This window comes from Gasterosteus aculeatus, chromosome 10, assembly GCF_964276395.1.
Source record: "Gasterosteus aculeatus chromosome 10, fGasAcu3.hap1.1, whole genome shotgun sequence".
Taxonomy (NCBI): domain Eukaryota; kingdom Metazoa; phylum Chordata; class Actinopteri; order Perciformes; family Gasterosteidae; genus Gasterosteus; species Gasterosteus aculeatus.
In genome coordinates, this window is record NC_135697.1 from 12,356,311 (window position 1) to 12,372,530 (window position 16,220).

The 16,220-nt window shown below is 47.4% G+C and overlaps 1 protein-coding gene across 3 annotated transcripts; it reads right to left on the reverse strand.

The window, feature by feature from the left end:
- Positions 1 to 36: 36 nt before the first annotated feature.
- Positions 37 to 12,789, reverse strand: jazf1a (JAZF zinc finger 1a). 3 transcript variants are annotated; one of them, XM_078081835.1, is made up of 5 exons: positions 12,446 to 12,789; positions 6,111 to 6,183; positions 5,043 to 5,170; positions 3,548 to 3,717; positions 37 to 2,825 (listed from the first exon to the last, which is right to left on the reverse strand). In XM_078081835.1, the coding sequence occupies exons 1-5, from the start codon at positions 12,558 to 12,560 to the stop codon at positions 2,649 to 2,651; spliced, it is 663 nt and encodes a 220-aa protein (XP_077937961.1). In that variant the 5' UTR covers positions 12,561 to 12,789; the 3' UTR covers positions 37 to 2,648. The 3 variants fall into 3 exon arrangements, with proteins under 3 accessions (XP_077937961.1, XP_077937960.1, XP_077937959.1); XM_078081834.1 differs by having other exon boundaries at positions 4,974 to 5,170; XM_078081833.1 differs by having other exon boundaries at positions 4,965 to 5,170.
- Positions 12,790 to 16,220: the final 3,431 nt, after the last annotated feature.

Here is a 16,220-nt window from a genome sequence, read left to right on the forward strand (position 1 = left end):
ATGTGCTGCAAAGGGAAGAAAAGACGCGACCAGCCGTCCAAGCTACAGAGCTTTTATTTGTCATTTTTATTAATTTTTTTCAGTCTTTTCCTGTTTACATTTAAGCAGCTTCAGTTTTTTTTTTTTTTTTATATATAGAAAGACAGTTTGACATCGTTTACAAGTCACTCTGCTCAGAACCAGTTGCGCGCCCCCCGTACAAAAAGGAAACATTGGTCTCCACGTTACATACGAAAATATAATTTAAAAGCACTTGACAGACACGTTACAATACATTCACTGTACACAGTATATTGAAATCCCTCCTCCTTCTGCACACAGCCCCCCCTCCTCCTCTCCCACATGTGTAATACTGCAATTGGACCCTGTGTCGAGCTGAAACTACTGCCATGGTGACGGGGGTGTCCATGAAGCGGGGATGGTTTTTACGAGTGTTTGACAGAGCTCCCGACAGCAGACTCTCAGTCGCCGTCCATCTCAACCCGCCTCTGCCGCGGAAACTCTTCCTCCTCCTCCGCCCCCCCCGGGAAAAAAAAAAAAAAAAGAAAACAGGCAGGAATGAAGCCTCTTCTATCGCACGCGAACCATTATCTCAGGGTTCCTGTCGGGGTAGAAAGACCATGGACGCACGTTGAGAGGGTTACCTACGCTTGGGAGATGCTGGTTCACTTATCGGGGCGTTGGAATGGATACGGATGTCTTTCAGGGACACACACACACACTTCTGCTTATTGTTAGGTAGCACACAAGTTGAAGGCGTTTTAAGTAATTGCAATAACCATAATAGTATATTGAATAGGAATTAAGAGTTAAATAATTTGTTTATTCAACCCCCAGAAATAATTTAAATAAACAAATACCAGAAACAATTCTGCTGTCCCTCCTGTAAAGACTTAAAAATGAAGTATCAAAAGGTCTATTAAAATAAGTCTCCCAGCCATGCTAACCCAGTGGTTCCCATGGCAACAGCAGCCTGGAGGACAGGAGGGTGTGTGCAGGTCAGAGGTCACCGTACCCTTCACTCAAAGGGTGGGGAGAAAACAAAAAAACATCCTGCAGGTTTCAAACTTGCGAGCACGATCGTGTGGAATGTGTGTTGGAACGTTGTGCGTTCGCTCTTGTTTCTCATAGAGCCAATGAAGGATTTCTAGTCAGGGGCAACAGGTTGACTACCGCTACACAACATTACGCAACACTGCCGGCCATCATCCTGCGCCACAGGAGTCGAACCAGCAGCATGACGCGCACACACACAACAGATCTAACCACTGACACACACACATACACACACACACACACACAACACAGTAACACTACAGGCTGATGACTTGGATGCTGCTTAAGAAACACGTGCATGGCGCACACACGCACGCACACACACACAGGTGATAATCTCTTTCAAATACAAATCTCCTTTCACGCGCTATTCCTCTTCTCACGACACAGAAAGCATGCATGAAAACATTCCGTCGATGAACATCCAATCATGCGCATCTGGAGACGGGAAGTCGTTTGGCAAAACCATTTTAACTCCCGCACACCTCCCTCCCTCCCTCCCTCCCCCCATCAGGCACATGGTATGGTCAGTGTTTGGCAGTGGAGAGCTGTTGGCAACATGTAAAAAAAAAAAAAAAAAAACTGATCAACAACACAGATCTTGGCAACTGGAATAGAACATGATGCTTAACCGACTTTTGCGGCTAAGTCTTTTGAACACAGCTCTGGCACTCTGAGTGAGGAAACCGTGGACATATGAAACACACGGATGACACACGGATGGCCCCCGGCGGGGGGGAAGTGTTCAACATATGGATTGTCGGCCTGCGCCGCGTTCTGAGAGGTCCTTCTCGATCGCACACAACCCAAGAGTGGCTCTCTGCCTCTCGGGCGTTGCGGGAGAAGGTTTGGCTATTTGACCGTTGACCAAATAAGGAATAAAAAAACACTTTCTGATGCAAGAACAGACAAAAGAAAATTGAATATATATAAAATAAAGCTTGAAAATAAAGTGTAACTATATGTCTATGCTCATGAATACTTTTATATATTTTTATGTACACATACGTATCTTTCTATTGTTAATATATGAATACATCTATTTAAAGTATAACTTAACTTTCGCACTGAAACCCTCAGAAGTTACTGCAAAGGCACAAATCTGAGCTCAGTGAAATCTCTGCGGTGAAGGCGGTGAGACGACCGCTGAACTCAGATCAGCTCCAACGTCAACTTCACTCCACTCACAGGCGAGTGGGCAGGGGGGCGGGGCTTGGTTGCACTCGTCTTTTACGTTTCCCAAATTCTTTCATAACTTTTGTTTTTGTGTCTTTTCTTTCTGTTGTTTACATTTAGCACCGTATGCAAGTCAAACAATAGAGAACAAAACAATGTGATAGCATATATATACGAATGTGCAAATATACAAGAATAAAAAAAAATAAAAAAAGATACATATGTTTTCTTCAAAAATACAATTGATATACAATGGGTAGAAAACAATAACGTAGCACTTAAAAGAAAAAAAGGTGAAAAAAAGTTACAAAAAAAAAAAAGTTAAAGCACGCACTTGATCCTTTAGGGGGGGAGGGGGGGGGGGGGTAAAAGGGTCGGGTGAGGAAAGTCCGGACCAGTTGTGCGAGCGGCGGCCTCTAGCCTTGGATCTTGCGCAGGATCTCGGTGGAGACGGGCGGGTGGAAGTTGATGGTGTGGTGCCTCAGGCCCTGCGAGGTCTTGTAGCTCTTGCCGCAGCGACACTTGAAGGGTTTCCTCACGCGGATCTGCGTGCGGTGGCCGTTCTTGGCGTGATACTTGATGCCGTTCACATTCTGAGGAGACGGGGAAGAGGAGATGCATTGATCTGAATAAGGGGCGTTTGAGCGCTCACACTGGGAAGCTGATTTATCCCAGGAAATTATCCGCCGAGTTACAGACAGCTTTTTTTTTTCCCACGGACTGACATTGGGAAAAGCCTTCGGGGGGGGGGGGGGGGGGGGGGGGGGGGGGGGGGGGGATATTCTTGGGCCCAGTGGCATCACGAGACAAACCCGGAAGTTTAAATTCCTCGGCTTCGTTATGATGTCAAACCGGCCTCAGAGCCCTGAGCTCTCGCTCGGGGCTTTTGACCTTTTCATGTCTTAACACTTAACACATAACGCTAAATCAATTCAAAGCTAGAAAACACAACAGTAGGACACCATTTAATATCATCACATTGTATAATCTATTGACAGCCGTAGCTTCTTAATGACCACTCATTGCTGTGCTACATGTCAGATGTCAGACCCTGCACCAACTTCATCCCACGTCACTGTTTTGGCCTGAAAAGGTACAAGCTGAATGAGCTTTTTGTTAACAGCCGCAATAACATTCAACCAAAGCAAATATACCGTGAAGCATTTATCACTGCCTCCAATCGGGCATTTTTTTGATTCATGATGTGCTTCTTCGAAAAAGAAACTCCACACATGTGATACTCACACAAAAGGCCCAGTGTGGGCGGCGTGCGAGCGCCTGAACCTCGTGTCCCATGGCGGCGCGGGGGCCTTACCTTGTATCTCTTCTTGCAGCCGGGGACGGGACAGGCGAACGGCTTCTCCTCCCCCCCATTCATGCACATGGAGCTGAGGATGGACTCGCTGCTGATGGCGCTCTCTGTGGTCCACGACTCGTCGCTGTCCGACTCCTCGTAGTCTACCTCCTCCTCGTCATACTCACTGCCTGAAGGCACCATGGAGACACGCCGCAAAGAAGGGGGAAAAAAAGAAAAGAAAAAGCTTGGCATCCCAGACGTAATCGATCAGGATGGGGGGGTGTTTGCCCCCGAGATACATCATGTCTTGGGAATTCAACAAAACAGAAATGATTTGTGGCTTGTTATTAATACTTCTCTCTATAACATGCTGCTTTTTTTATGCATTAGCCGCACGCAGCCGATGAAAGCGCTGTTAGGACAAAACAGCCGTGGTGTGTGTGTGTGTGTGTGTGTGTGTGTTGTGTGCCTCCGTGTAGTCTTGTGAGTCAAAACGCAGGGGTTGGCACTGTTAAAGAGATCATTAAGTGGGAGTGATCCCCATTGCTCAGCCTGGAAAATGTGCATTTTCCACTCTAATGCATGCGCACACGCACACGCACACACACATCTACATGCCACATTACTCAAATGCTCAGGCACGCACACACAAACACACGCGCACACAAACACACACACACATAAAGGCCCACTGACCCCCCACCATCTCACAGGAAATGCTGCACCTCAGCATGAGGAAATGGATGGCACCCTGGCACATGTCGAAGAGAGGACGTGAGTGTGTGTGTGTGTGTGTGTGTGTGTGTGTAGCTGCGCTGGCGTATAAGCCCAGACCTAACACTACGTTTGGAACCATTTGGGCTGGAATTGGACATCTGCTTCTGGGCTGTGCAACACACGGCCCCATGCGAACACACAGCGTGACAGCTGCTATGTAATTAGCAGAGTGTTGACTGGTCTGCTCACTGCAGGAGCCCACAAACTCAACACACACACACACACACACACACAGCAGAAGACAGTGGTTGAGCTTTCAGCCTCTTGTAGTTTCCATTTCCTTCTCGGTTCAAAGATTAAACGTTTGACCGCTTACGTTACTGAATAGAGAGGGTCCCATGTCGAAGTGTCCCTGAGCAAGACACGTAACCCCTAATCGCTCCCAGGGCAAAAAACCATGGGTTAAAAATGCAATGTAAGTCACTTTGGATAAAAGCGTCAGCTATGTGTAATGTAATGTATTAAAAGTGTCGTTTATTTTCCTACACTAACCATGAAATAAGCTGCGTTCGATTCACGTGTCTTCGGGGTCTCATCAGAACGGCCAACCGCCAGCCGGGGTAAATCGACCCGAATCAGTTTCAGCGGCTCCAGTCACCACGCAAGTGCAAACGATCCCGTCTTTCTGTGTCTCACGCAGACATTTTGACAAACACACCTGTCGTACCTGTAGGTGTGCTGCTGCGGAAGGAGGAGGAGGGAGTGATGGGGGGGGTGACGGGAGGCGTCAGGTTACCGCTGGTGTGTCGAGGAGGCGTGGCCGTGCTATTCCTGGACACTCCGCCGGTGAGGGACAGGGACAGTTTGGGCGTGGCCTTCTTCTTCATGGTCTCCTGCTCCCGGCGGGCTGCCTCTGTCATGAACCTGAGGGGTTGGGGAAGAGCGGCGGGTGTCATCAGTAAATCCCATGTGGCCGAACGCCAGGTCAACCGGATGACCTGCTGATGGAGGCCGTGCGTGCGAAATGCACAAACGTAATTCAAAGAAAGTAGAATAATTTAAGTCCATCCAGAAGTTTTTATTTTTATATCATCTCTAAATGTATATATTTGCAAATAAACTTGGGTTTTAATCGAGTTTGCTGTTGTCTCTGTGCTGATCAAAGCGAGACGTTGTGATAAAAATCGTACGGCGTGACACCAGCAGGCAGGATGCAAAAACACGCCAGGGAAGCCACATTACTTAAAAATGGTAAAACGAAAAAAAAAGGTGAGTGTACGCAGCATTTCGGGTGTAAACACCCTGTCGTGAGCAGAGTGATATTTTTATATGGAATGAACCCTACGCTCTAACATATACTATGCTACAGTGTTATTTCTGGCTATTTTAGAGGGATTTCATGTAATTATGGCCAGTCTGTGCCCTTGTGGCGTGACGGGGGGGCCATCGGTTGACCAGACGCACTCGAGCTGCCGGGTGAGCAGACAGTCAAACATACAGTCGTCACAACGTCGTACAGCAAATGCGCCGTGACATTTACAACCTCGGCCCTCGAACGATTACCACAGAACACAAACCGAACTCTCTCTGCGAAGCCACTATCTTCCTCAACTCCTGGAGTGATTTAAGGGTACATGACAGAGTTTACCACACACACACACACACAGCGATCCTTTGGCTGTGTCCTTCACACAGGGATTTATGGGTGATTGTTTTGTGTGCTCGTCCGTGGATGAGTCACTGCTGTGTCTCTGGGAAGACATCATTTATTTGAGCTCACATGTTCACACACACACACACACACACACGGTCCGTCATGCTGCCCTCTGAAGACCCCTTTGCTCCTGTGTGTGTGTGTGTGTACCTGTTGATGTAGCTTAGGGCCAGATAAGTGGGCTGCTGTTGCTCCTGCTTCTCCAGGACCCGCGGATCAGTGTCTGCGGGAGAGAAAGAGGGAGACATTCAGATTAATCACCGCTGTCTCTGGAGGGAAAATGTTGCGTGAATGCTCTTAGTATGTAGCTGAGTCATGCATCCATTCTTCCTGCCAAACTGGCTGACAGATTACAGGATGTTTCTCACACTGCGTTCTCTGTATTAGTCCATAATATGTGCCCGCAGATACGTTTCAGATACTTGTAGCACATTATCGCGCCGAGCGGTCTGTAATTTACTACCACGGCCTTTCCCAACTTGACCGAAAGCTGATTCATTGTTGCCGGAGTCTAAGTGGCAACGGACAAATTTGTCCGAGGGTGAAAAAAGCGACTCGCAGGCCGTGATGAATGTACACAGTGTATTACTCCAAACACACACACTTACGCATACATGCTTTTTCCAGTTGACTTGCTATGTCAGTAACACTACAGTAGGCAACTTCCACTGCCCGAGGGGAGCAGCCCCAACTTCAAAGCCCCACCTCCCACCCCCTGGAAAACAGGAGCATGAAAACCCGGCGGGTGGGTGCATCTGTGAAGTACCAGTGCCATCAAGTGTTCAACATCGGAACATTCGGAAGGGATCCACTCTCACACACACACACACACACACACACACACACACACACACACACACACACAAAAACAGCTACGGTATGCATGGCTACGCCTGTGTGAGTGTGCGTGTGAGTGTGCGTCCGGGCATAATTGCAGCTTTATACATATAATGGCTAGCAGATGTATTGCAATTCAGATCCAAGAACTGGATCATCACTGTGCAACAATTAACAACACACTCCCGAACGCGCCTTCCAACTAACGCTCCCATGAGCATGTGTGTGTGTGTGTGTGTGTGTCTCTTCTTAGCCCTTTAGTTTCAGGCTTTCACACCTCATAATTAAAAAAGAATGCAGACTTCCCACAGTGCAAAAAAGAAGAAAAAAAACCAAGGAGACCAGCAAACACGAAAACAACCTCCAAAAAAAAAAAAGAAGAACACTGCCACAGCTGCAGTGTAGAGCAGTCGTTTACATTTGACTTTATGTAAAAACACTCAAGAGGGTGAGGAGAAAAGATAGCAGAGGCTGCATTTAAACCCCCCCCCCCACACGCACACACCTGAGGTGGTCCACAGAGGTGGTCTTCCAGTCTTTTATAGCTGGGCCTTAATAATCCTACCTGCTGCTCAGATGTGGAGACCAGAACTCAACAATGAGTCAGGAAACACGACAGCAGGAAGTAGTAGCATCTTAATAGAGTCCGACCTCTTCAAAACTACTATGTTTGAATATTTATTTGGGCCGCATTTCTGTTAAACTTTAACTTCAACTACATTTAACGTTACATAAAGTTACGTCAGCTGACCAGAAGTCAAACTTCGATATGGACGGATGTATTCAGAATGACCATGAAGCCTTTAACAGCAGCGGGCCGCTCAGCGCCGCCCAGGCAAATGCTTGTGCCGGTTATCAAAGGACAAGAAGGAGAAAGAATGAATGCCACAGTTAATAACTCGGGATGTGCAAGAGGAGCTCGGCTCTCAGCTCCAAGGTGAGGTAAGTGTGTGCATGTGTGTGCAGATGAGTGGGGGAGGAGGGCGGGGGTGTCGTTAGAGAGGGACAGAGCCAGGTGCCGAAAAGAGAGAGCTGCAGTAAATGTTCCACCGGCTTTATGACTTCCGCTCACCTAGCAGGACAGGAAGCTAACACACTGCCGATCCCGCACGCTGCAGCGGGAAAGGGAGAGGGGGAGAGGGGGGGGGGGGCACAAGCACACAAACCCAACACACAAACTAAAGAAATACACGACTTTGATGATTCTATCCGGTACGTTGCCTCTTAGTGTTTCCCATCTGTGTGTGTGTGTATGTTTCAGTGCATGTGTGCTGCATGTCTGGGACACTGTCAGAGTCGCCAGGGTCTATAAATATCTCCCTAATTAGCATTCCTGTCACTAAAGAGCGGCAACCAATCAACTACACTCATTTCAACGCAGACGTCCATGTCTCAGCGGCAGTACGCTGCTGCCCCCTGCTGGACGGACACACACACACACACACACACACGCACACACAGTGTGTGCGTGCATCTACAGCCGTGTGCACATGGCTGCCCGTGTGTGTCTCTACCGGTGGTGTATGTGTTGAAACCAGGCCAAGAATGCACGGCTTGTTTTGCAGGCTGCTAATTAAGCCGCAGAGAGCATTTTAACGTGTTTCTAAAGCAGCAGGCAACCGGATGGAAGGAGAGGAGAGGAGGAGATGGGGCGGAGGAGCGGAGGGGGGTGGGGGGGGTGTATGGGTGGGGGAAATGGCAAACTTCTCTGTAATTACACTTCCCAGTGCTTGGCAGGACGCTCGGGCCCTGCGACTTCCGAAAGGCAATGTGTGTAACTGTGTGTATGCGGATGTATGTGTAGCATGAAAAAAGAGAGGGCCTGCAGGTCCCTGTTTTGGGGGGGGGGGGGGCGCCGATCCACTAATTGCTCCGGTCCACCCCGACAGGTCGTTGGGGAAGTGCATTGAAACGTCTCACACCTCTCAAAGTGGGAGGGGAAGCAGTGTGGCGGCAGCGACTGGCCTGTATGGTTTTCATCATCGCGGAGGGGAGGCTCCTCCCCTCAAGGAGGGGGCTTTCTGCATATCAGCAAATATTTTGATTATTCATTACTTTTTACAAGTGAAGGAGCTCATAGTTTCAGCTTCTCACTTGTGATGATTTGTAGCGTTTTCCGAATCGTTGTTAACTGATCATTTGTTTTTGTTTTACTTTCTATAAAAGATAAAAATCATTGATTCATCAATCATCACCAATCACTGACCAAGGATTAGAATTAGTAGCCGAGGTGCCTTAAAGTTTCTAAGCATTCTTTCTAATAGACTGCAGAGGACAACTCCTTATTGTCATGGTCATATATCGTACAATAGATGATCAAATAAAAAGTTGTATTTTTATATATCAGATGATGAAGTAAGTATAAAGAATCACGTGAGACTAGAAAAAAACGGAGAATCCTCCCCTCTGCAGAATCTGGAAACAATTTGATCAAATCTGTTATAGATCAATGTTTTTGTTGATCAGCTTGTTTATTAACCAACTAGTCATTCTCTGCTATGCAATGATGTCATTATTCAAAGAAATCAGCAACAGCAGGCAAGGGGTTTTTCTACCTCATGCCAATCAAGTTTAAGTTGCTTCACCCATGTTGTGTTCATTCGGCCTTTTCTATGAGCCGAGTAAATCAGCCAAACACGGCCGGGTGGGGGGCTGAGGGATTACGTATTTAAAAGTTACTGCAGGTCACTCATCTGCACGCTTTGCCAGGGAGAACTCAACACCATGCTGACGTGACTCTCCTTGTCACGTCACTCATGAGTCCACATTCCAGCTATAAGACCAAATCCAAATGAACAAAAATCCCATCTAATTCTGTCTAAACAAAGCTGAGATCTTTGGCAAATCCCCCTCGCTCGACCCCCTTATTTTTCCACCCTTAAAAACTGTCTTTTCCCGCCGATGTTAATCTCTTTGTAAACCACCCCGTGCGCTCCCCCCTCCCCCCCTGCAGCTCAGTCCCTATTTGTTGAGCTAAGAGGCAGGTATGTGCCTGTGCAGGTGGGAACACAGCACAACGCAGGCAGATGAGCCTGACATCATCGCATTCCTCCGACCTTAGCCACAAAGACAACACGCCGGCACCACACAAAGCACCGTTCACCTAACCCATTTCCTCGTGCACTCAGCTGTAATCTAAACAGTGCCGGTGTTGGAAGGCCGCTATCCTTTCTTCTGAGGTGAGGTCAGCGCAGAAGACCCATACAATGCCACGTTTTCTCACAGAAAAGATCCCAACGGGCTTATCTGGTTTGCTGGCTGCCAGCTTTTGTGCGTGTGTGTATGTGTCATAAGAGGCATGAGTCCAAATAAGATACAAGTTGAGATCAGTGATATACAGGCAAATATTTTTGCCGCACACAGGATGTTCAGCCACTAGAGGGCAGCATAGTCTACGATAATAGTAAAGTGCTTCTAGCAAAGCCTACACTGACTCACCTCTACAGCTGTTTGTGTCCAATAGCACTGGGCCGGTGTCACCTCTGTGTTATCTGGTTGATTGTTAGCGCCTGACTTGTCGTAATCTGCTTGCACACAGCGGGATCGACCACAATCGAGACCATCTGCTATCTGCAAAGCTTCGAGAGGCTCATCTGAAGTCTCACGTGAAGAGGCCAGGAGGATCCAATTAGCTTATTGTTTGATTGATTGTCCATCACACACACACACACACACACAAACAAACAAACACACTATCGCACCATTCCTAAAGCCCAACAGGAAGTCAGAGCTAAAAGGTCTATAACCCCCCGTTTCTCTTTGACACCCTCACCTGGACGCCCTCCATCCGTCACACTTAACACCGCGGTAACTGATCTGTGAGCAGAATTGATTGCGCGTGATGTGGATGCCACTGATGACGCAGCCGCGGTACAAATTGGCAGAGGGGGGGACTCATTAATCCAAGCTCTCCAACTGGTAAACTGCCATTGTGCTCAGTCGACGGTTGGGTTCAAAGGTCAAGCCGAGAGCCAGATGGGCCACATGTCAGCATGGGGCATGTCTGTGTGACTGAAAGGATGATAACTGACCTTGCCTTTCTGTCAATTAACCTTTAATTTGCTTCCTGATTGGTTTGCTGTATTTGCAAGAAGATAGATGGTTTTAAAAAAATAAGATCATAGCGTTGGTTTACCCCCCTCCCCCATTGGATTGATTTGCAAGTCACCTCCGGAGCATATGGTGGGTTGAAGAGGAGACCAAAACAGCAATCACCTTCTCTCCTCACTCCAAGCACTGTAATGCATAACTTGACCCCCCCCCCCTTTTAAAAACATCAACACATCAGTGCTGCCACGCCTGTGAGGTGACAAGGTCACATGTCGGGCGTCCCCGCCACAGCTAGCTGCTCGGTAGCGCTCTTTGTTGGTGAGACAGCAGGTGTGCAATCACTCAGCCAATATACTGCCCCCAACCCCTTTGGAGACGGCCAGTTGCCATGGAGACCGGCTCAATGAAGCATCCATTCTAAACCCTCACCACACCACCTCACCCGCTGTAAAAAGCCTCCAGAGGATGGATACATCAGACAAATAATGATCAGCGCACATCATCTTTGCTAGAGATTAGTGTGTGTGTGTGTGTTTTTGGGGGGATTCAAAACTCTACTAATTTGTTTCACATTTTAATTTGCTATCATGGATTATAGGTTATGTGTTAAAACAGAAGCAAGCATTCAAACTTTGCAGTAAATAGTGACATTTTCAATAATTACACTGCATGGTACGAATAGGTGTATTTTAATATTGTTTTACTGCACTTGCAGTAATTAATTAATTAATAGTTAATTTCAAATATATTTTGTTTCCTTGAAGACCACATTGTCACGTGAATACTTTAAAAATGAGTAAAATAATGAATGTACGACCAGCACAGAAATTATTTTAACATATGAAGCCCTACCGGCATCTGTATTACCTAGACATCATTTAACTATTTCAAACTGATTATGTGTAAGTATGACTGCTAGTGCATGAATGCAAGGGGACAGTTATCAAAGGCATAACATTGAAATGCAAATATGCAGTGCAACAAGTAGACGCTCGTGCAGTTAAACCTGTGCAATCGGGTTGCACATCTGCCGCAATGAGGTGTCGGCGGTAATTGAGCGACGCAAACACAATCCGGACAGATTCGCCCCGACGCTTAGTGACACCCGAGGCGACAGAAAAAAGCCGAATACGCGAGCGGCGCCGCGTCGGGCCTCCGAGGACGCAAAACACCGCGAGCGCTCGGGAAGCGGTTAGCTGCGGAACCGCTGCCTGCTCGGAATGCTAGTCGCACCTACGAGACCCCGCGCGGCCCTCGCCGCTGCGGGAGCTGGACTGTCACGGCGAAATGGCCAAAAAAAAAAAAAAATCGAGCCGGTCACTCGTTTCGCAGAGACGCCGTGTTTGCTCGTAGGAATGAGAAGGTCTCGTGTTGGCGCATAACTCGCTCTCCCCGACGGACCCTCGGCCGAGAGAGAGAGAGAGAGCGAGAGAGCGCGAGCCGCAGGAATAGCGGAATGCGCGTGCCTATTTGCAGTCGGCTAACTAGCTAGGATGCTAGCTAACGCCAGCTAGCATCCTAGCGCCGTCTCTCTCTCCCCCCCCCCTCCGCCACACACCCCCCCTCCTCCCCTCTTCCCCCCCCCTGTCCTGACTCACCGATGTGATTGTCCTCGATGTGGACGATGAGCTCGGCGAGAGTCTCGAACTGGAGACCGCAGCCCCCGAACCTGCAGGAATTGGAGAAGAAAGAAGCAGCGGCGATGCCCGTCATGTCTTCGGCCGCTGGTGCATTCACCGGGTGGAAGGTGGTGGCGGCGGTGGGGAGGGAGGGAGAGCAGGGGCTGTGAGTGGGGAAGGAGGTCGACCGGTAGCCGGGGGTGGGGGGGCGGGGGGGAGGTGTGCGAAGGACGTTGAGGTTTTTTGGGGGGTTCGGGGTGGGAGCGCCGCGCAGCGCGGAGCAGACACCGGTCGGCCAGACAGGACAGCGGCGAACGTAACTGGGAGGCAGCTCGGGACGGTGGGGGTGGGGTTGCGGCGGGAGAAGGGGGGCTGGCCTACGTCACGACCTGCCTACCTGTTGGGATGTGTGCCCCCCGACCCTCTGTCCCGTTATTATTGGGGATATGGATCACATCAGACACACTGAAATAATATGGAATATTTCTGTTATAAAGACACCAAATACAATACAATAATATGATTTATATATATAATATATATACGGCCAATCTGTCACACACACACATTATATATATATATATATATATAATATTATTATTATTATATATATGTGTGTGTGTGTGTGTGTGTGTGTGTGTGTGTGTGTGTGTGTGTGTGTGTGTGTGTGTGTGTGACAGATTGACATATTAACTTTCACAGTGTTACAAACTTTAAAAACATCATCAAATTGGACTCCAAGCATTTGAGTTACTGGTGGAACAAATAATAATGGAATAAATAAAAGTCTGCCCAAAAAACGTAATTCAGACAATTCATTTGATCTATTATAGTTATTGTAGATGGCCAAATGACTGTTACGAGTACCAGGAATTAGCACAAATGTTCATCCTGTAAACAACCTGTAACAGGTGAGTTACTGTACATTTGTCCCCAGGCTGCTTCATTTTGGCACCGCGCTGTAATAAAACATTACAAGAAAAATCCCACGGATCTTACAGCTTGGCCTGAGCGGTCACATAAATACCGCGTGGATATGGTCGGGGGGAGGAACCAAACTGCCGTCCCAGAGTCCCTTAGTGGCAACGTCACAATCCCAAAATAACATCTTGTGATCTGGACATGTGCTGACATTCAAAATTCTTGTCTTTATACTCATCAGGGTGAATAGTTAGCCATTTTTTCCCTCAAACATTCACTCGAGTAATCTGTTATGGGAAAAGCTCTTCTGCTCAAATTCCATGTCAATGTATGTCATGCTTCAGGTAATCACTTCTAATTGTTTAAGTAGATGAAATGTGTAATTATAGTTTGAATAGTTACCGTGTAAGTATTTGAGATGTTTATAAAACATCCGCTTTGACTTCAAACTGCTTCAAAACGGAAAAAAATTTGAATAATAAAAAATAATTTGAATTGTCGGTATCTTTGAAAATGATCATGATCTGTTCATCACTGTATGAGCTATTATTTAGTTATTTATTCTTAAATAGTATTGTTTGTTGATATAGTATTAAGATAGCCTTTTGTATTTGGTTTAATCATTTTGTCACTAAGTATGTGTAGTTTTGGTTCATTGTTTGGGTAATCGGACCACTAATTAATTGCTAAATACTGTGGGCACCTGGGGGTTATTTAAGGGCATAGCCAGGTGTAGGACCAGCATGCACCTGGGTGACATCAGTTTTTACCAGCAAGCCAGAGCACTGCATAGGAAGGTAGCCAAGCCAATTGTATGTGTTTGTTGCCTTCTTTGGAAATAAAATCTGAACAAAAGGAACCGATTGCCTGGACAATACGCACTCTCTTGCTGCGTGACAAAAACAAACAGTAGGTGCAGCCAGTGGCCTTTGATTTAAGGATTTGCAGGACAAATGGCCACTACAATTACTGTTGCAAAGTCATCCGGGTATGATTCTCTGCTTTAAAGTATAACTGCACACGTTGGTGTGCGTCAATACATAAGATGCACAACCCATTGACAACAGCGTCTATCCCATCCCCAAAGTTGAAGGGTTAATGTTGCCCTGTGAGGGCTCGGTGGTGAGGAGACAATGTGTGTGTAATGTGTGTGTGTGTGGCTCCCAGAGAGAGGAGAATGTCCTTGAATCACAGGAGTCGGCCAACCAGTGCCGGCTGGCCCGTGTTGGACCTGTTAATCGAGCGTTAACATGGCCTGTCATAAACCACCGGCCAGGGACTTCTGCAAACAACCTAAAGACCCCGGAACACATCGCCTGTTTTCTGACTGCCCTCTATACCCAATCTTTGGAAACACATGCGCTGCCGCACTAAAAACATGAAATAAACTCACAGCTGCAAAGGAGCGACCCTAACCGTCCCAAACGCATACATTGACACTTAAACAATAAAACATCACCTGGCGTCCTCAGATGTGCGGTATAGAAATCCAGTGACTTCATCAGCCTAACACAGATGTTCTCTCAGACGCACGTAGACACACAGTCAACAAAAACACGCTGATTACGCACACACACACACACACACACACACGCGGTGTATCAGAGCTGTGACAGTGACGCAGTTCCCAGCTCCGTTGCGTAAATGAGAAGTGGTAGCATGTGTTGTGAAACGCAACAGGGAGAGACTCGGCCGGTTTGAGGTGCATGACGTCATCCAATCTGAGGCCTGCGGGCGGCGCACGATGCGGCAGCTCGGGATGGATTTCAAACAAACTAACGAGTAATTTATGTGCATCGGCTTCTTTTTTTCTCCGAATGCAAACCGTCCGACCAGTGAACACGTGTTGTGCGGTGCGGGCCGGACTTAAATAAAACAACACACACGTACACAAGTAGTCTGCCCTTGGGTTGATCTGCCTTTGAAGGCAGAGCTGTTAATTTAACTCCAGCCAATTGGCATTCCGACATCAGATGACTGTAACTTGTATACTTGGATGTATCTGTTTCCACATTACCCTGCGCTTCACTTCTAGAAATATTCAGAAACCGTCATGTATGAAATCAAAACAGCTTGACAGCTGAATGGCAGATGTGTGATCCATTGAGGGTACTGCTACATGGGGGTTTGAGGTCAGCAAGTTTGTTTGACCTTTGACCCGAAGGGCTATATTCTTACAGGCGGGCACGAGGCTCAGAGCAGGCACCTCTCCAACACTAATAATGGCTGGTTTAACCACTGAGTTACGGAGGTATACTCGCAACCTCCGGCGGCGTTCTCCGCTCCGACGCACCAGCTGGAGACTTCCTGGCTGCCGTCACACACTTTTCAGTGTGACTGTGCACTCCTAAAGGGGACGGACATCCCATATCTTAACCGACGAGCACGCTCGGTGATTCACATCCACACATGGGGGGGGGGGGGGGGGGGGTTCCAAGCAAAGAGTGACATCATCACAACTTCCTGTTTCTTCTTGTTGGCGGCATTTGCATGGCTAATGTGATTGGTGGATGATGAGTCAGCGGGGCTTGGTCCCATTTTGCTCCTCAACCACAACAAAAACAGATCCCTCTGTCCAGCTCGACTGTACCGCCGGAGAGACGGACCAAATATGGCAAAGATGTTGCTCTATCTCTTAATTCCGCGGAGAGGTGAATGACCAAAGTGTCCTTCCGGATATTTTGTATGACCATTGGTCATTCATGGCATTGTATGAATGATTTGCATTTAAAACTTTTTTTAAAAAGACAACCACAGTGTAACTTCAGTGAAAACCATTAGAAAAGAAATAAGCATGAATACTTAAAAATCAAAACTACCAAAACCAAACCAT

What these genes read in the sequence shown, in the direction of transcription:
- jazf1a (XM_078081833.1), bottom strand. Translation starts at nt 12,560, where the DNA reads ATGACGGGCATCGCCGCTGCTTCTTTCTTCTCCAATTCCTGCAGGTTC. An exon ending in CATCGAGGACAATCACATCG is followed by an intron (nt 6,184 to 12,445) that starts GTGAGTCAGGAC and finishes TCTCTCCCGCAG; the next exon opens with ACACTGATCCGCGGGTCCTG. An exon ending in GCTGCAAGAAGAGATACAAG is followed by an intron (nt 2,826 to 3,547) that starts GTAAGGCCCCCG and finishes CCGTCTCCTCAG; the next exon opens with AATGTGAACGGCATCAAGTA.